Source organism: Papaver somniferum, chromosome 8, assembly GCF_003573695.1.
Source record: "Papaver somniferum cultivar HN1 chromosome 8, ASM357369v1, whole genome shotgun sequence".
NCBI lineage: Eukaryota > Viridiplantae > Streptophyta > Magnoliopsida > Ranunculales > Papaveraceae > Papaver > Papaver somniferum.
Window position 1 is genome coordinate 101,357,488 of NC_039365.1, and position 21,235 is coordinate 101,378,722.

Below are 21,235 nucleotides of genomic sequence, written 5' to 3' on the forward strand. Positions count from 1 at the left end.
AGGTGTAAAAAGGTCTGGGTGGTGGTACCATATGGAAAGTGCATTTTGTGAAAATAAGAAGAGAGTTCGACATAAAAAAAAATCTTTTTCTGTTCGGATAAATGTACGATTGTTTTTTTTTCAGACAAAAGAATATCCCTCCAGACGGCGCATAAAGTGCATTACACACCGAGTGAACGAGAACAGTTTCCACACTAGTATGCATTGCCTAATCAAAAGCTATGTTGTGAAAGGCGAGTGCCTAGGCGCACGAGTCCTGCAAGGGGCGCCTAGCTAATAAAAGCACCCAAGGCGCAAAAATATGAGTCATTATTTTATTTTTATTTAAAAAAAGAAGAGAGATTTCTGGTCGCCCTTGGCGTGCTTAGGCGCTAGGCGAGGTGAGGAGAAGGGCTTGACGCTCGCCTCGCCTAAGTGCCTCACATAACACAGATCAAAAGAATTGATTTGTGCCGATTTCCATGTTTAGTCAAAGTTAACATGCTGCTATTTGAAACTTCGAAGTGCTGCAAAGATCATAACATATAAATGCACTGTCGAGAACTCTCCAAGTCTAACCTAACTTTCGTTCTCTTTTAAGCATTTTGGCACACTACTAGGGTTCCCAACGAACATATCCATACGAGCCAATGCACCATGTAGCATTTCAAGTTGCAACACTGCACATTTAAGTACAGAAACCAACAATGCTCCAAGGTTATATATGTGATTGTGTACAACAAGTGTTAGTGGGCATTGCAAAACAAAAAATTAGATGCATAAGAAGTACAACATAAAAGCAACAATCTGAGATGACATACAACATTTTAAAGCTTGGGCTTGTTTCATATAGATTTTGAAATTTTTCTATACACTGTCATATGTAACTGTATAGACAGTAGAAGTACACATAACATCAAAACAAGGTAACTCCTTTACAGTTGTGTACTTGTGTCCTCAAAAATGAAAGAAACAGCAAAACTCATTCCTCTACAACTGTGATTCACTACTACTACTACCATTACTAGTATTGATCGAGTAAGCAGCAATCCTATAGACAAAAAGTAACAAGACCTATATAGTTTCTAGTGTGCAAGCTCATATTACAGTGAGATGCTAAGTAAAACTGAGACTAGAAAACTTCGTCAAAAACGGGAAAACAAGCCAACTTGAAACATTCATCATAGAACATAAGGTTGGTGAAGGATTAACTTTACCAACTTGATCATCCCACAGCTAGGGCTTCTTCAAGAAATGGCGTACTGAGATGCTTTCGCGGTGCATTCCGATGTGCCCTTTTGTGTCCTCCAAGTGCATACCCAGTTGCAAAAGACTTACCACAGATCCCACACGGATATGTCTTGACATTGTTCTGCATAATAGTAGAGGCATTGAATTTCTGCACATCATAGTCGGCCTGGGTCAAATTTCTTTCTGGAATAGACAATTCTTCCACTTCTGCCTTCACACTTGATTCATGACACCCCAAAGCTTGATAACAATGCAAAGTCCCTGCATTAGTACTACGCATTGTTGTCTGGTTATTGCAATTCATCATACCATATTGACTGAACTTCTTCGTTAGGTTTCCAGTACTTGAAGACAAATACACTGGAATCACACATCCTGTATATGTTGGATTACCCAAATGAACTTCATCAACCTGTATGTCTTTCCCCAAAACTTTTCCAAATCCATCCAATTTCTCCATTCTAGATTCCACATTCATCAATTTTGATCCACACTCAATTCCAATACCCCCATTATCACCGTCAAGTTTTGACCTTTTCCGTGAAATTTCTCTGTTTACTGCTTGGTACCTTGTTCTCTTCCTCTCAAGGTCCAATGAATTCCCATTAACAAGCATCAACAATCCATTTAGGGCTTCTCTTTCAATAGCAGATGGAAAACCTTTTCTGCCTCTCCTTCCAGTAATCACCCATCCAGATAAAGAACACAACCAATCACAACCTAATAATCTCCCAGAAATAGATGGAGAATTCTTGTTTCGATCATCAACAATCATTTTCTTTTCTCTCTTAGGATGACATCTTAAATGACCATATAATGATTTCAAAGAACTAAAATTTTTACCACATTCTAAACAAGTAGTACCATTATTAAGTTCTGATTTGTTACTCACAGTTTCTGCTCCCATCTTTGTCTCCTCCATTAGATTCTTAGGCTTTCTTTGATAAAACTTGAGCTCTTGTTTCTGAAAAGGGGTTTCTTTATCTACTCCACCGCCACCAAAATCACTATTCTTCCGAACTCTGAAAATGATTCTTGATTGGCTGTCGTTTATAGACATTTGATCAAAACCCACTTGATTAGACAACTCAATCGGATGGATTTCACTAAAATCAGATGAAGGCTTGAAATCGTTCATGAATATCAGCAAAAGTTGTAGAGACAGAGTAATCAAACAGAGGTTTTGTCGAAAAAGAGGAATCAGTTTGTATGAAACAAGGTTTTGATGAAATGAGAGAAGAAGAGGATGATACGAGAATAAGAACCCTAAAAAACAAAGAAAGTGGAAATCTAAGAGCTGTGATGAAGTAATAAGATTTCTTGAACCTTAAGAAATCTCCAAATTCTGTAGGTCTTCTCAGTTTTTGATAGATTTGGGAATGTGCTAAACTGCGGAACAGAATCACAAGAATTGAGGAAGCAGAAACCCTAAAATTTGGGGCGAAAAACTTTTCTTTCTCTTCTCTGTATCTCTCTCTACAGTTCAGAGCCTCTAAGCTGTTTAGTTCACTCAGAAGAAAGAAAGATTTGACTGTCAACTTTACTGTTCAGTGGTGTTTCTGTCTACTAAGTAGTAATACACGCGTTTCCGCATTTGCACGGGAACGCAATTTTGGGAGCTACATGAATTTTGGGGGGCTACATGTTAAAATAGGGTCCTATGGGACTTGCGGAATGAAAGTTTTTATTCAGCCATGTAAATAGGCAAAACCGAATTTCCACAACGATAATTCTTTTTTTTATAGAAAAACATAGATTAACGTCTAAGAAATAGACATAGTGCTAGCAAGGCTGCCATCAAGCTTGCCTACATTGTTTTTACAAAAGATAACAACATTTAGAGCATCTAAATTTTGAAGTTTATGATAATTTTAAGACTAGTTAACACAAAAGAAATTGGGTTGTTCTTGTGATTGTGTCTTCATCATCACTTCTTAAGGCTTCATAATAACTGAGGTTGAATCTTCCCTTGACTGCCTGATTGTAAAGAACTTTAAATCTAATTAGAATTTCCCTGAATTCAGCTTGTATTTCGATATTAGTGTGATGCATTTCCTTGGCCCAGCTGAAGGCTAGGTCTGCTCCTCTTGTTGCTCCCTAGTCTCCAGAGTGGCCTGGGTGTCCTCTGCTACCAATGTGGTTTCCTGCAACATCCATAATAGTTAGAGCAGCGAAATATATGGAACTTTCAGGGTCTTTTAACGTGCAAATTTTTATGATAAGACCAAAGTCATGTTGAGGATAATGGTTTAGATCATAAGGAACATTAGTGTTTTCCTCTGTGTAGACTCTCCACCAGATAGGGATAAGTTATTTAGTATATGATCTGGTATGTTGTGAATTCTGTTATAGTCACATAAATGTTGTTTGATGCACAGAGAGGTTTGCCTGGAAGTTGGATGGGTGTGGTTAAAAATTAGATCACACCTAGCCTTCTAGATGAACCAACATGTAGTAGCATAGATATTACTGTTTTCAGAGGTAGTTCCAGGTATAAACCAAGAATTGTACCAATCCATGAAGTTTGTAGTATTATCAAACTGGTCACGGGATGGGCCAATGATTTCATGACATACAGCAGTGGCTGTAGGGAAATTTAGGAACAAATGTTTCATGTTTTCCTCCCCACTGCTGCAAACTTGGCAAATAGGATCTATGTAATGCAGAATGCTGGCAGTTTTTGCATTGGTGGGTAGGATTTCATGAGCACATTTCCAGATAACTGGAGCAATGTCCATTTTCCAGATAGCTTCTTAGTTTCTTGTTAAGACATCATTTCTGTACAAATTATCTATCTTGGCCTTGTAAATGGCTTTGACAGAGAACTTGCCAGAATCATTTAAGGTCCACTTAATCTTGTCTTCCTCCCCTGGATGAGTTGTCAGAGCCAAAATGGCTTGAGATATACTGGGGTTGAAGATGTGTTGAACCAGAGTGTAATTTCAGTTCCCATTGGGTTGCATAAGGTGTTCAACAATCTCAATGTGTTGTGGGCAGTGAGTAGGTTTGATGAGTCTAGCTGTGAAACTTGGGATCCAAAGAGATTTCCAGATTTTAATCCTTCTCCCATTGCCAATTCTCCAAATGCAGTGTTGTTGAATGTTATAAATGCCTTCAAGAATGCCTTTCCAAATCCATGATTCTCCATCTTTAGGTTTAGTGTGCATGTTTAGCACATTTCTGCCAATAAGGTACTTAGCATCCATTAGTTGATACCAGAGATAATCTTTATCTTGTTCAAGTCTCCAGCCAATTTTTGTAATCATAAATTTGTTGAAGAGTTCCATATTCATGAAGCCTAATCCGCCCAGTTTTTTAGGCTTGCACGCTGCTATCCAGCCATTTGGGTAGTAGCCTTTGGGGTTATCTAGACTTTTGCCCCAGAATAAGTCCCTATGAAGTTTGTTGAGGTCCTGACAGGTTTGTTTTGGGATCCTGAAGCAGTTCATTTGATAGATGCTAGTTGTTGAAGTGACAGTCTTGATTAGAACTTTCCTTCCAGCTGGCTTTAGAGGAACATTTTTCCAACTGGAGAGTCTTAACTTGAGTTTGTCTAGTCCTGGTTTGAAAGATTTGATCTTGCTTCTATGAGTAAACAGTGGAGAGCCTAAGTATTTATCATCCAATTGTAACACCTGCACTCCCATAATATTGCTGATGATAGGGATGAGGTTTGGATTAGTGTTCTTACTGAAAAAACACCAGATTTGTTGAAATTAATGAGTTGGCCAGAAGTTTCACCAAAAATGTTTAGAGTGTCCTTGAGATTATGTGCTTCAGTTTTGTTGGCTTTGCGGAAGACCATACAGTCATCAACAAAAAGAAGATGACTGATGGAGGGAGCAGCCTTGCAGATCTTTATTCCAGTTATGATACCCAAATCCTCTGCTTGAATGAGAGTTCTGGAGATAATTTCCATACAGAACAGAAATAGATAGGGAGATAGGGGATCAACTTGTCTTAGACCTATATAAGGTTTGAAGAAAGAATCTGGAGAACCATTCATGAGGACTGCAGAAGTGGTGGTTGAAATGCACTACATAATTTTTTAACATCATTGGTCATTGAATCCCATTTTCTTCATGATGGTGATTAGAAAGTTCCAATCCACTGTCAAAAGCTTTTTCCATGTCTATTTTTATACTCATACTTCCATTTTCACCTTTTACTCCTCTCTTGGATCCCATAGTGTGAATAAGTTCATGGGAAATGGCTATGTTATCAGAGATTTGCCTTACAGGGATGAAAGCAGATTGATAAGCTGATATGATCTTGTTGAGGTAAGGTTTCATTCTCTGATATGGAAGTCCGGAGATGATTTTGTAGGTTGTGTTGCAGAGGCTTATTGGTCTAAAGTGGCTTGGAGAGGTTGGATTGTCTACTTTAGGGATAAGGGAAATAAAGGTGGAGTTCATCTCTCTAAGCATATGACCAGAATTAAAGAAATGCTGCACCATTTTGACAATGTTATTTCCTAGGAGCTCCCAGTTGGCTTGGAAAAAATTAGGAGGGAAGCCATCAAGACCTGGAGCTTTATCTTTAGCCATGCTGAACAAGATGGCTTTAACTTTATTTTGATCTGGGATTCTGTTTAGCATAATGTTATCAATTGTAGTAATAGTATTAGGAATGAGGTTGATGATTTCTGGGTTTATGGTGGTAGTTTCAGCTGTAGCCATTTTTGAGAAATGTTGTGTAAAAGTGGAATTTCCACTATGATAATTCAACCAGGTGGATAGGGAAAGTGGAATTTCCACTATGGTAAAAGTGTTTGATGGCTTATCAAAAGGTGCACGGTCTCAGAAAGCCGATGGCGGTTTTGGGAAGTCTGCGCAAATTGAAATAAATTGTTGGCGGCTGATGACAAGCTATCATAGTGAAGCTGTCAACGGCTACTTTGCTATAACAAAAATACGGTTAATTATTTTACCACTATAAATTACCTTTACTTTTAAACACTCCATTCACACCAAAATTCATTTATTGAATTTTCTTTACTATATCCCTTCTAATTTATATTCTAGAGTTTTAAATTTCTTCTCAAAAAGCTATTATGTTTTTTTGTGATGCCAAACTTGAAGCTGCTATTTCTAAAATATATGGTAGTTTAAAAAGATTGAAAATAGTAAAAGGGAAGTCCAAGTTTTAGAAGTTAATCCAACAAAATGTTCTGCTAAAAGGCAAAGAAAAGCTCCAGTTTTGAAAGTGATCAACCAAAGTTACAAAAACAAAGGAGAAAAAGTTCACGAGCGCGTTGAATGGACGATGCATCAAATAAACAAAACCAGGAGGCCAAAGATTGTACTAAATTTTTATTGAAATCATTATTTAGGTTCTTATTATTGTCTAAGTTTATATCTTGTAAAATAAGTGGCAGTGATATTAATCACTGAAAATATTTAGACCTTAAATTAGACTTCCATTTTATATTAAGCAATATTTATTACATTTAGACTTCCATATAAAGTAATTTCATTTCATAACGAAAACAATAGCAACAAACAACATCAAATCCATGCACATAAAGCTTATAGAGTTCATAGCATTCTACATGCTTAAACTCTATCACTTCAGATTCAGTTACACCGACAAATTTATAGAGTTCATGCCAATCATCTAGAGCTATCTCGATCACTTCAGCTTCAGTTACACCGGTAAAGGTTTTTGGATCAATGTCCCTAACTTAGCAAGAAATGGGGTGACTGCATGATTAATTTCTTGAAAATGGGAAGATAGTCTATGAGCATCTTGGTTTTCGGGGTTCCCCTTTTCTGAAATGAATATTGTGATGATGCTATAAAAACCACATACGCATGATTATTCTGCCAAAATATTTTTCAATGTCAAGATCTCAAATGTCCAGAAGAACCACGTATGCTAGATGACGCTATGCAGGTTAAATAAGAAGTAGAAAAGTTTACAACACTGTGCATAAAAATTCAAATTAAAGCCAAACTCAAGAAGAAGTTATTACACTACGAGCATCGTGGATCACAAATTAAAAAATTATCCCCATAGAATTAATGGATGCTCAAACCCGGTTGCAGGACTTATGTGTATTTATACACTTCTACAGAAGAAGACACAAATGGAAAGCATTTCTGGAAATGCCTTAGGTGTTTCGTGGTGAAGTGGGACGATAAAAGTGCAAGAACTTCACTATGGTTATATGTTTACTTTGGTGTTATGTTTATCGGTATATGCTTTACTTTGGCATTTGTACCATCAGTATCACAACTAATTTCAACCTTTCTTATAATAAAAGCATACTACATTGGATTAAATCAACTACATTAGATTAAAATATTTAAATTAGATTAAAGAAATTACTACATAACCGTCAATTAACGTCCTCATTCAAGAATATAGAAATAAGCTTTGAAGGGGTTGAATCTGTTGAGCTTTCTAAGTCAAAAGGCGAGGGTACTCAAATATACCTCAAGCTAAAACTTTTCCTACCTATAAGTCCTTTCTCCGAAAGTGATTGTCTATGGACTGAGTCGAGACAATACAACTAATAGGTTCATACTTCGTGTGATCGTATATGGATACGAGATCGAGACAATACAACAACGAAGTATGTTTACTTGATATAAAGGTTCGGACTTAACCAAACACAATAGGATTTCTTATCAACTAAATAGGAATTAACGTTTGTGTAATTTACTTTAATTATAATAAAACAATTATAATGCGGAAAATAAAAGTAAATGACATAGCAAGATTTTGTTGACGAGGAAAACTGCAAACGCAGAAAACCCCCGGGACCTAGTCCAGAATTGGATACTCTCAGGATTAAGCCGCTACACAAAATTACATTAACTTCGTATAGTTGAGACCAAGTAACTAACCCTATAGCTCACCTAGTTTCGTCTGTATTCCCACGCCTCCAACTTATAAATAAGTCACGTACTTGGATCAATCCCTTTGGTTCTTATTCCAAACAGTAAAGGAACAAGAAATCTGTTTGGTATCAACTCTATTCAAACAAGTGATATGAGACGGACAAAGGTTATTCCGTTTATCTCAGCATAAACTACTTCGTCAGGTCTAGATCTATCTTATGTTCAATCACTCAAAGGTAATCGATTAATATTAAGCCAACAACACCTTTAATCTGAAAAACCGTGTTGATGCCGATCTACTCAATTAATCAATCCAATCTACCACAAGGATAAACAGATTATTAATTGGATCCTCTTTTACCGAAACAAGTATTGTGCACCCCAAAGATTGTAAAACCCAAGTCAGATCTTCAATATCTTCTTTGTATTTAAATCTTCTTAAATCTTCAACAAAAACCTGCACACAATAACTTGAATCTCTTGTGATCAATCACGCACAGAACTGAGTCTGTTAACAATGGGTTATCACAAGATCTTCTTTAGAACTAACAACAGTCTAAAGATCCCTGTCGAAACTCCGAACTAGTTTGAGTGAATCTTATATCAGAAGAGAATATTCTCAAGAATAAACAAACTAGGTGCAATCATATTTCAACCACCGTTAGTCAATCAAATCAATTGAAAACAAAGATAAACCGCAATTATCTAGTTTCCCACCAACGGGTCGCGTTAGAGCTTCTCAATCCCAAAGAAGACTTTAAACTGAGCGGTCGTAAGAGATTTCACCTAATTAGATTACTCTCCTCTCCGATAGGAGGCTACACCAGTAACAACAACAAAAGAGTAAATCTGTTGTTACGAATGATTAGTTTGCTAGAAAGGCAAACTTCGTGTATTAATAGACAAGGAAGTTTGGACACCAAGGAATTTCCAAAACCGAAAATATTCTCAAGATATTCATTAAAGCACAAATTCGGTTTCCATAATTCCTGGAAATGCTCTGTCCAAAAATAACGATTGAAATCTCTCGAAAAATCTAATTAGTAAATGCACATTACTAATTCTGTAATTTCCCTACAAAATGAATTAATAACCTTAATTAAAAGATTCTTAACTTACTTTTGTTTCGATCCTGGGATTTTCTTCCCTTAGCCGTTAAGGAATATCTTTGAACGATTATAGAAATAAACATTCACAGCACGTGTTCAAAGTTTGTCGACATCTTTACTTTGTAAGTTCTCTTTCACACTTACAACCTTGAAACCGATTTGCCACACTTCCAAACAAGTTTATAATTGGTTCATCTGACTTTCAAGAATTATGTGATTGATCAAACCAACATTCAATCACAATCATGGGTTTAACGGTTCTACCAAAACAAGTTTCGGTTCTACCTTCATGTGAGTACTACGCATAATCACACTAGCTTCCCAAAGATTCGGTTGAATAGGTACTAGGATCGGTTCCCAACATATATATGGTATCTAACTTATATGTGTTTCACATGTCCATAGGTCGGTTCTCCTTTCTGCTATAAACCTTGTTGCACCCCGTACAGGGATCGGTTCCCCTTGATATACTGCACCCCTTACAAGGATCGGTTCCCTTTCCCTTACTAGGATCGGTTCCCTTTCCCTTACTAGGATCGGTTCCCCTTTATGGTATAAACCTTGTTACACCCCATATAAGGATCGGTTCCCCTTGATGTAATGCACCCCTTACAAGGATCGGTTCCCTTACTGGGATCGGTTCCCTTTCCCCAAGGTCAGACGTAATCCGATCATACCACAGGTGATTACTTAAGATTGGTTTTACTAATAAAAGTTATACCAATACATAGGTCAGGAATTTGTGAATAGTTCTACCAAGAACACAACAAGTTGTGAGCAGTTATACTCTATCACACACATTGGTTGTTCATAAGATATGCAATGAATAACAAAACCAATAACTCCTGGAAATTTCCTTTTCGGTTCACAAACAAGTTTATGAACTTACTTCCTTAGAACACATGTAAACATTGTTCCCTAGGATGAAATTCTCACCTCATACCCATACATAATCACAATAGCATTCAAATAATTATGGCGATGTCTTGTCTACAAAGTTTAATGGCTAAATCAATAAACCTCGTATTGTATTCCTTACTACTATGTCTATCTAGAGTTCATATATGCTTCGCAATTATGTTTTCAATATGCACGACTTGAAAGATACGTTAGGGAATGAAACAGTTCAAGTCAAATATCACTAACCTCAAGTGGAAGGATGATTGTTGTCGTTGTAGCTCCTTGCTTCTTCACATCTTCAAGACTTCGCAATACTTGTAATGTCTCATATCCTAATACTTTCAAGCTAACCTATACGAAGTTTAACTCTAGTACATAATCAAGCGACTCTTAACATGAGTTTTGATTCACTAAAATATGACAACCAAACTTGACATACCAACGCTTGGTGGGTTCAACCAAGCAATGCTCTAACAATCTCCCCCTTTGTGAATTTTAGTGACAAAACTCTTACATCATATGGATAAACAAATTACAAGAATTCATTACACTCCGTTTGATTCCCGATTCAACAGCACAGTAAAACTGCTTACATTCAATCCTTGAAAATGTCGTTGTTGACATTATAATAACAAAGCAAATACTCCCCCTTAGGAAGATAGGTAGATATTCAATCTGCACGTCTTTGTTATACCAATCTATATGACATGTTACTCCCCCTTAGTCTGTGCTTTCACGCTTTCGTTAGATAAAACATTCAAGTACCAATGTTCTTTTCCCTAGCGATGCCAATCAATATAAAATCAATACCAGCACCACCTGTTTACTCCATATATTTCTCCCCCTTTTTGTCACAAAAATGACAAAGAAACGAAAAATAAAGGACAACACGAAAAGAATCTTACAAATCTCAGAATAGACTTGCAAACCTGTAGAGTTAGGCACGAGGGTTCCACACATCATGTTCTGGTAACCACTATCAAAACCGAAACTACAAGTAGTTTTATTTTGATACGTTGCCAAGGAAACAATTTTTCCCATTTAGTTAAGCAAACTAAAAACAACTAATCACATTAGTCCATTTTCTAAACCGATTGTTCAAAAACAACCGCTTAATTCGATAAGACCAAAATAAAGATAAACTCCATTTTTCTCATCAGGTTTTAATTATCCATAAACTTAAACCTTTCAGTTTTAAACAAGCCAAACACTAGGTTAGTTAACTAGCATTTCCTTGTTTAGGCATTCGATTAGACTTGAATAACCGAAACCTCACTTTGATAAGACAAACTAAGATCAGAATTAACTTAGTTTCTTATCCGGAATCGAATTGGATTAAACAACTCATCCCGTACAAAAATTATTTCGTTAAGCCATAAATAATTCATACAAACCAAAATAAATCAACTTGCATAATTTATCACCTCAACCGGAAGCAATTGAAACAACATAGACATTAAAAGCACCGCAATTGCACCGTAATTTTGTAAGCCTAAATAATTGATACCATACAAAAGCAAGATAACAATAGTTCTCTTAACCGGGACCAATTGAATCACACACACATCAATTGTACCGAAATTTTGTAAGCCTAAACGATTGATACCACACAATAAAGCAAGATAACAATAGTTTTTCTTAACATGAACCAATTGAAACACACATGCAAACACACATCATAGAATAAATATCAATTGAACCTAAATTTTGTTAAGCAAAAGCAAAAAATACATATAATATAAACTCATACTTTTCTTAAACAGGAAAACAATTAACTAACAAGATTGTTACCTCAAATTTCGCATCCACTTCTCCAATATGATAGCATCTTCGTCCATGGAGAATTGATTTCGAAATATCACCACGTTGTCATCCTTATGCATAAACAAAAGAATAACAACACACCTCATCCTTTACCAGAGAAAGGTTGAAAACCGGTTTTAACAATGGCAAGCAAAAGTTGAAAACCGTCGAACACATATGCTTTTATGCTAAACCAAAACCGATTCAACATATTGTGACTGATAGCACATTTTTGTGTCTAATTTGTCCTCAATGTTTTGTATTGTTGTTACTCGATTTCATATTTATTATGATATTTTATGTGTTTGTAGGTATTTTTGGGAAATAAACATTTTTGGAAAAAGTTGCTCGAAAAGTGGTTTTTGTACCCCGGAGGACACATGTTATTCGGACTCTCAGATTTGGCTAAGGGGAACCCAGTTTCTAAGGGGCACCTACCTGCTATTCACACTCCATAGCATCCTTGTTTTAAAGGCACCCACATAGTCGATAAGGGCACCCCCTTCTTCTTCACGTTCAAACAGTTTTTGGCTGGAAGAAATTCTTTTAAACCTGCGAAATTTTCAGGCAGCAATTTGGGAGATATTCTCGTGGGGATTCTCTAAGATTTGATTGGTACTGATCTGTAACGATGTAACAGGGACGGTAATGCTGTTAGTTTTGAGAAATAAGGAAAGCTACGTGGAATTGGAGAAAACAGGGGGCATGCATTTTTCTCGGGTTCTCTGTGGAATAATTTTGGAAGATACGTGAAGATTTGTTGCTGCATAAGTGTGACCCAATCGTATATTGTTTACAGCATGTTTGGAGCGTATCTGCTAAAGATTATCGCGTGCAGGAGAAGAAAGAGGAAAGAAGATATTCTCGTGAACTGGCAGGGAGAAAATGAAGATTTCGGGAGTTATTGCACAATATTCTTGACCCTGTGAAGAGTATAAATAGGTGGTGTGAGTATCAGAAGAGGGGATAGAGAGTTTGGGATGGTTTAGAACTCTAAAGAGATGTAAATAATCGAGTTTCAGGAAACTGCCATTTCTGCTGCTGAAGCTGAAGAACACGAAGAACATCGACCCACAGAGGAAGTCGTTTTTATACAGTGACAACGACAGTTAGGTTCTATCGTTCCCTGTAACAGTTCGGTTTGTAACACTTATAACTGTTACAAACCCGGTTTTAATTGATTTCTCTCCCATTTCATCATTTGTACACCACCTTTGAGCAATAAAAATGAATTTTGAGCGTGTTTCCATGATGAAGAGCTAAACCCAATCCTAGGGGCGATGGAGGAAGTTGTTGTTTCGGTAAAAGTGATATATCTTTGTTTTAAATTAATTATAGCAATTCTATTATGAATTTTGCATTGAACTAAAAATGGATTATATGATTTTGATTAGTTAGGTGTATTCTCTCTTGATAGAATATGCTTTCTTTAGAGTTTTGATATTCTATGCTTGGATTAACATCTATTCTTTTAAAAAAAATCTACATGTCTAAGCAATACTATTAGAATCAATTTGATTGTTGAGTCGCGAAATTATTGTTTTATTAAATCACTAATATCCACCAATGGTGGAATCCTAGCCCCAGTCTCTCCACAATATTCATTTATCACCTTTTTTATTTGAGTTAATTATTATCATTTATAAAATTTAAGTCTAAAAATCTGCTTTCACAAGTCTTGAACGAACCATCTTACTACAACATCATTGAAAATAACCATCAGTGACTTTTTCACATACTGTTTCTATTAGAACCCCTCATGATCCTTTGATAAATCCTACCTACTAGGGCTAGAACTTAATCCCGCTAAATCAATAAGTCACCCAAACCATAAGGGTTCACAATATATGAGATCGAATATTACGGTAGTAAAACCGAAATAAAACATCCCATAAACATACATAGCAATAAGATAAAAGCAATTAAGCGCAGGCTATGTAAACCGAAAACTATCACAAGAAAATTTACCAATCAAATAATTTTATTCATAATAGTTTTATTCATAATAGACCAATACAATGAATGAAAGAAATCAAAAATTGATGTCTATTATCCTAGATTAAGTATTACAGCAACTAACTTAATCTCTAGTGGTGCTCTTGTTGTTCATCGAGGTCTCTTCAGTGTTCAAACTCTTAAAGCATGTCTCAAGAGACTTGTCTGCAACCACTTCTTGTTTCTCAAGTCTTCCAACTTGAATCTTCATATCAGCTATATCAGCTTTTGTTTCATCAATCTTGTCTTTGAGTCAATCTTGATTTCGAACTGTTGTAATGAGATTGGTTCTCAGTTCATCAAAACCTTGGATATAGTCGATAATACTATCAGAACGAATCCACTTGGTTTTGGTTGGATCTTGAAGGTTGTAAGCCAACAGACATGACTCATCTTGTGATCTGACTGAACTATCAGAGTCATAATCAGACATAATGCCTTTCTTCTTTCTCCCGGTATTGATTCCTTGACAACCCTTAACCTTTTGAGATTCCTCTTTATTAGTCTTTGAGACACTCCGAGTTTCTGGAGGCATGATCGGTTATGAACGAATATAAAGGATTCCCCAGGGTTTCGAATACAGACAAGAAAAAGTTTCTCCTCTTAAAAGAGGAAACTTTCGGACCAAAAGACCTCTGGAAAATCCGAAAATATAAAACAATATATTTTGCTCCCTTAATCCGAGAAACTTAAGTTGGAAGTTTTATTAAAAACATCTGAAAAGTCCAAATAACTTCAATTTGTAGAAACATGTTTAAACATGAACATTTTTCAACTGCCATGGATTCGCAGCAACCCATATACTATCACAGAGTTTTTCTGATAAACTACTACACAAGGTACATGTGCTCCTGTTTTATTGTGCCTTTCACATCAAAGATTATGAGCACGAAAAGATGAGAAAGCACAACATATGATACAACTAAGTTGCATCGGAGTAAGCTTTTTCCAGCTTACAGTGAATATCAGAAACATGGTTCATGTTTCTTTTAGGGAATTTCTGCCCAAAATGTTTTCTCCCAAGACGTTGATCTTTTCTAACTCTAGAGATATGATCATGTGGAGAAACTGTACTAATGTGAGAATTCTCGGAGATAGCTAGATCTCTCTTAATTATTTCAATGAGATTTTCATAAGATTTTCTCATTCTAAGGACTTCCTAATTATTCACATTAGTGTGATCATCTGAAACAACTATCGGAAATTCCTGATTGTTTCTTTTGGCAGAGATTCGCTCTTTCCATTCCTTCTGAACTCGTTCCTCATCAAGACCAGAACCGTTTCGATATGGGCGCGAATGAACCTTTTTCCAGAAGCAACTATTAACTCTTTCCTCTGACTCCTTTGAGTTGATCTTATTGGGATATAGTATAATTTGTCTTTCTACCGAGGAATAATCTTTCAGTTTTTTAAGACAAGAAATTTCTTTCAAAATTTTTACTATCGTATGTTGAAGAAGTATAAGTTTCCTGTCAAGTGACTGAAAATTGTATTCCTTAGAATCAACACGGAATCGGTTCAAAGTTTCCTTTGGACAAGATTTCGTTTGATTATCAGTAGATCTAGAAGTTGGTTTCTCGTACTCTTCTAACTTGATGTAGTTAGGCAAACTACCATCATCTTGATCTGTTTCAGATGTGATTAACCCGGTTTGTCACAATCTGTAAAAGTCGAGCAAGGACTTTTAGTTTCCTCATCAGAAGAAATCACAGCAGCATCATTGGTCATAATCATAGGACGTGTCTCTTTATCTGTAAGAGATTTACCAAAAGCTTCTAGTTTGACAGCGAGATCCATTTTCTCTTTGGTTAGACAGTTCAGTTGAATGTCTTTTTCTCTGATCTCCTGCTTAAGAAGATTCGACTCTATCTTTAAAATAAATACTTTAGAAGACAGAGATTGTATAGGCTTTAGGAGTTTTACCAACTCTTTATCACATCTTCTTTTTACTCTGAAAAAGAAATAGATGTTTTCGTTACTCCTGGATCACGAGACAACGAAGTATTAACATCTTCAACTTTTGAGCATTCAAACTCTTGCATAACGTTAACTGAATCATACACAGATTCAATTCTTATAGGTTGGATCGCACCAAACACAGATTGTTAGATCTTTTCGTGTTTGCCTGCTCTGATACCAATTGAAAAGGCGAGGGTACCCAAATATACCTCAAGCTAAAACTTTTTCTACCTATAAGTCCTTTCTCAGAAAGTGATTGTCTATGGACTGAGTCGAGACAATACAACTAATCGGTTCACACTTCGTGTGATCGTCTATGGATACGAGATCGAGACAATACAACAACGAAGCATGTTTAATTGATACAAAGATTCGGACTTAACCAAACACAATAGGATTGCTTATCAAGAAAATAGGAATTAACGTTTGTGTAATTTACTTTAATTATAATAAAACAATTATAATGCGGGAAAATAAAAGTAAATGAGACAGCAAGATTTTGTTGACGAGGAAAACTGCAAATGCAGAAAAAACCCGGGACCTAGTCCAGAATTGAATACTCTCGGGATTAAGCCGCTACACAAAATTACATTAACTTCGTATAGTTGAGACCAAGTAACTAACCCTATAGCTCACCTAGTTTCGTCTGTATTCCCACGCCTCCAACTTATAAATAAGTCACGTACTTGGATCAATCCCTTTGTTTCATATTCCAAACAGTAAAGGAAGAAGAAATCAGTTTGGTATCAACTCTATTCAACCAAGTGATATGAGTCGTACAAAGGTTCTTCCGTTTATCTCAACATAAAATCCTTCGTCAGGTCTAGATCTATCTTATGTTCAATCACCCAAAGGTAATCGATTAATATTAAGCCAACAACACCTTTAATCCGAAGAACCGTGTTGATGTCGATCTACTCAATTAATCAATCCAATCTACCACAAGGATAAACCGATTATTAATTGGATCCTATTTTACCGAAACAAGTATTATGCACGCCAAAGATTGTAAAACCCAAGTCATATCTTCAATATCTTCTTTGTCTTCAAATCTTCTTAAATCTTCAATAAAAACCTGCACACAATCACTTGAATCTCTTGTGATCAATCACGCACAGAACGGAGTCTGTTAACAATGGATTATCACAAGATCGTCTTTAGAACTAACAACAGTCTAAAGATCCCTCTCGAAACTCTGAACTATTTTGAGTGAATCTTATATCATAAGAGAATATTCTCAAGAATAAACAAACTAGGTGCAATCAGATTTCAACCACCATTAGTCAATCAAATCAATCAAAAACAAAGATAAACCGCAATTATCTAGTTTCCCACCAACGGGTCGCGCTAGAGCTTCTCAATACCAAATAAGACTTTAAACTGAGAGGTTGTAAGAGATTTCACATAATTAGATTACTCTCCTATCCGATAGGCGGCTACATCGGTAACAACAACAAAAGAGTAAATTTGTTGTTACGAAGGATTAGTTTGCTAGAAAGGCAAATTTCGTGTATTTATAGAAAAGGAAGTTTGGACACCAAGGAATTTCCAATACCGAAAATATTCTCAAGATATTCATCAAAGCACAAATTCGGTTTCCATAATTCCTGGAAATGCTCTGTCCAAAAATAACGCTCGAAATCTCTCGGAAAATCTAATTAGTAAATGCACATTACTAATTCTGTAATTTCCCTACAAAATGAAATTAATAACCTCAATTAAAAGATTCTTAACTTACTTATGTTTCGATCCTGGGATTCTCTTCCCAACATTATAGAAATAAACATTCACAACATGTGTTCAAAGTTTGTCGACATCTTTACTTTGATCAAACCAACATTCAATCACAATTATGGGTTTAACGGTTCTACCAAAACAAGTTTCGGTTCTACCTCCATGTGAGTACTACGCATAGTCACACTAGCTTCCCAAAGATTCGGTTGACTAGGTACTAGGATCGGTTCCCCACATATATATGGTATCTAAATTATATGTGTTGCACATGTCCATAGGATCGGTTCCCCTTTCTCCTATAAACCTTGTTGCACCCCATACAAGGATCGGTTCCCCTTGATGTATTGCACCCTTTACAAGGATCGGTTCCCAACTAGGATCAGTTCCCTTTCCCCAGGGTCCGACGTAATCCGATCATACCACAGGTGATTACTTAAGATTGGTTTTACTAATAAAAGTTATACCAACACATAGGTCAGGAATATTGGTCAGGAATATTTGTGAATAGTTCTACCAAGAACACAACAAGTTGTGATCGGTTATACTCTATCACACATATTGGTTGTTCATAAGATATGCAATGAATAACAAAACCAATAACTCCTGGCAATTTCCTTTTCGGTTCACAAACAAGTTTATGAACTTACTTCCTTAGAACACATGTAAACATTGTTCCCTATGATGAAATCCTCACCTCATACCCATACATAATTACAATAACATTCAAATGATTACGGCGATGTCTTATCTACAAAGTTTAATGGTTAAGCAATAAACCTCGTATTGTATTCCTTAATACTATGTCTATCTAGAGTTCATATATGCTCCGCAGTTATGTTTTAAGTATGCACGACTTGAAAGATACGATAGGGAATGAAACAGTTCAAGTCAAATATCACTAACTTCAAGTGGAAGGATGATTGTTGTTGTTGTAGCTCCTTGCTTCTTCACATCTTTAAGAATTCGCAATACTTGTAGTGTCTCATATCCTAATACTTTCAAGCTAACCTATACGAAGTTTAACTCTAGTATATAATCAAGCGACTGTTAACATGAGTTTTGATTCACTAAAATATGACAACCAAACTTGACATACCAACGCTTGGTGGGTTCAACCGAGCAATGCTCTAACACTAAGAATGTTGAAACAAGCTTGGAAGGAGAAAGGTCGGCAGTGAGATACTGCTCACATCGCTAGTGTTTTTGGTTCCACTTCATCTACAACTTCACCGGTTATTACGGTGATTGTGCACTATTGCGACATTTCCCAACTAATTACACTAAAACGTTGCGACAATCATTTAGCCTCACGATTAAACAGGTTCCCTGTTTCTACGATAAACATTCTAAAATAATTCTCCCAGAAAGTATGAACGATCCGACTTCATTATCATTGATATTATCGTTTGTTTGAAAAATATAGGCTCTACAAATAGTTAATATTTTATACCACAAACTCTGGGAGGCATTTTTACATAATTTTTGAGTGAGATTTAGAGGTGAAGGTGTGAATTTTGATTGGAAATGAGTAGTATTTATAGGATATTCATAGAGATACAATGGATTATTGAATTTGTAGCCATTCTGATTAATCGGTTGGCGGTCAAAGAAGGGATGCTCGGATTACCTTGAACCACCAGCGGATCTACTAGAGACGTATGGATGAAGATAGTCCGCTGACGGATGAAAATGAACCGCGTGGCTTCAGAAAAGACGCGCGTCTGATCAAGAACCGCAGTGGAAAACCATTAAAATTTGCCCTTTTTCCCAGTCATTTTTCTCTTTTGTTGAGTCCATAGTGGGATCAAAATGGAAAAACCAAAGATTTTCCAATCCCATAGGAATTTCCCTGACGAAGCAAACTCCAACAATAAGGCACTTTATAGCTAAAATGCCCTATTGTCTTTAGGGATGCATTTTAAAGTTAATAGTTTTTATAGTTAGATGTTGAGTTAGAGATGTGTTGCCGAAAGAGAGCTAGGTTAGGAAGTTTTAAATTTTCAGGAAAAAAGATAGAAGATCATAGAGGTAGTCAACAACGAATTATTCTAGTAACGAACAAAAACTAGGAAGATATTCATCTTACAAAATTATTGTGTTAATATGTTTCCACATCAGGAAATGATCGACTATTTGACCAACAGAAGTTAATATTATGTAATGAAGAATCAAACGTGGAAAATGAAAAATCAAATAGCGGTACTCTGATAAACATCTAAACGAGCTTCAATACCATTTTATTGCTTGAAATCGTGAAAGTATGGTAAATACTTTATACGATTCAAATTCGTCTAGGTCGAGTAAATTACCCCAACCAATTGGGATATTAAAGAACACCTAACTAATTTGGATAAATTTAAGATATTTGAATAAAATTGGTAAATAAACCTTGTTGATTCTGAAAATCAAATTTCTGCAAAATTTTAGTACAATCGGCTAGGTTTAACATTTAACCTAGCCGATTTTGGAGCTTTTTATATACAATAACCATCCATAGATAAAATGTTTAGATCTAGTCGATTTTGATACTTGGAAAATTATTACTCAAACGACTTACTGAATTCTGGTAAGTCAAAAACAATATCAAGCAACTTACACAATTCTTTTAATTGACATTTTATAGTACAAAATCGACTGGGTTGATAAAAATAAAGCTAACCGATTTTAACATATAGGTCCACAACCGATTAGGCTTTAATTTTTCGACCCAGCCGACAATGACATGAAAAACAAAAAAAAGTTGAATCTAACCATGCATCAGTTTTTATATATTTTTTTTACATCTATTTAGTTTATATTAATTTTACAACATCACTAATATGAGTTATCAGTTTGTTAGGGAGGGTACCAAATCCTATATAAAACAAATAAGAAAATGCTTCGTCTTATATGTGATTTTTGTTCCCTCCCCAGTAACCTATATAAGATGAGCAAAAAGAAATACTGTGTCTTATATGCGATTCTAGTGCCCTCCTGAACTGATACTCCCCAAACCCCAATACTGCCCATTAGAAGCCATGCAATTTGGACATGTATTATAGCCCAAACCTAAAACTATAGAGCCATGCAATTTGGACATAAATTATAGCCCATACCGCATAGACAAATCTAGGCCTGTGTTTTTTGCACACTTCGCAGATATGAATTTACCGTCAACCTTTGCATCCATCTTGGTGAAGTCACACAAAAGTTACTTATTTATCTTTTACTCTTGCTACATTCACCTTTTACATAATTTCGCAAAAGAATCCATCATTCCCAACTGTCTTGTTGGGTTATTTGGTCGGTGGGGAATCAACCTTTTATAATTCGGGATCGTCCAATTATGTATCCTCCCCCACCAAGGAAATGTAGTAATATGACTTTTAATAAGTGAGATAACTGTCATCTTACACTTAGCTGAATCTTACACTTAGCTGAATGGAACTCGTTTTTTGTTTTTCTTTTTTCACAAATAGGCATAGATAAACAGAAGAAGAAAAGAAGAAAAGGAAAAAAAAAAAAATTGGGAAGGGATAAAAAGAAAAGAGACCCGCTTTTGTAAATGGCCTTTGTTTTTTTAAAAACAAGAAAATTTCAAGTCCAACAATCTGAGGTTCTAGGCATGGCCAAGCCTGTAAGATGGCTATGGTTCAATATATCTTTTCAGCAGTGATCAGC

At 35.9% G+C, this 21,235-nt stretch overlaps 1 protein-coding gene across 1 annotated transcript; it reads right to left on the bottom strand.

Moving 5' to 3' along the window:
• Positions 1 to 1,204: 1,204 nt before the first annotated feature.
• LOC113305856 lies at positions 1,205 to 2,368 on the bottom strand. The gene has a single exon (XM_026554850.1). The coding sequence runs from the start codon at positions 2,366 to 2,368 to the stop codon at positions 1,205 to 1,207; it is 1,164 nt and encodes a 387-aa protein (XP_026410635.1).
• Positions 2,369 to 21,235: the final 18,867 nt, after the last annotated feature.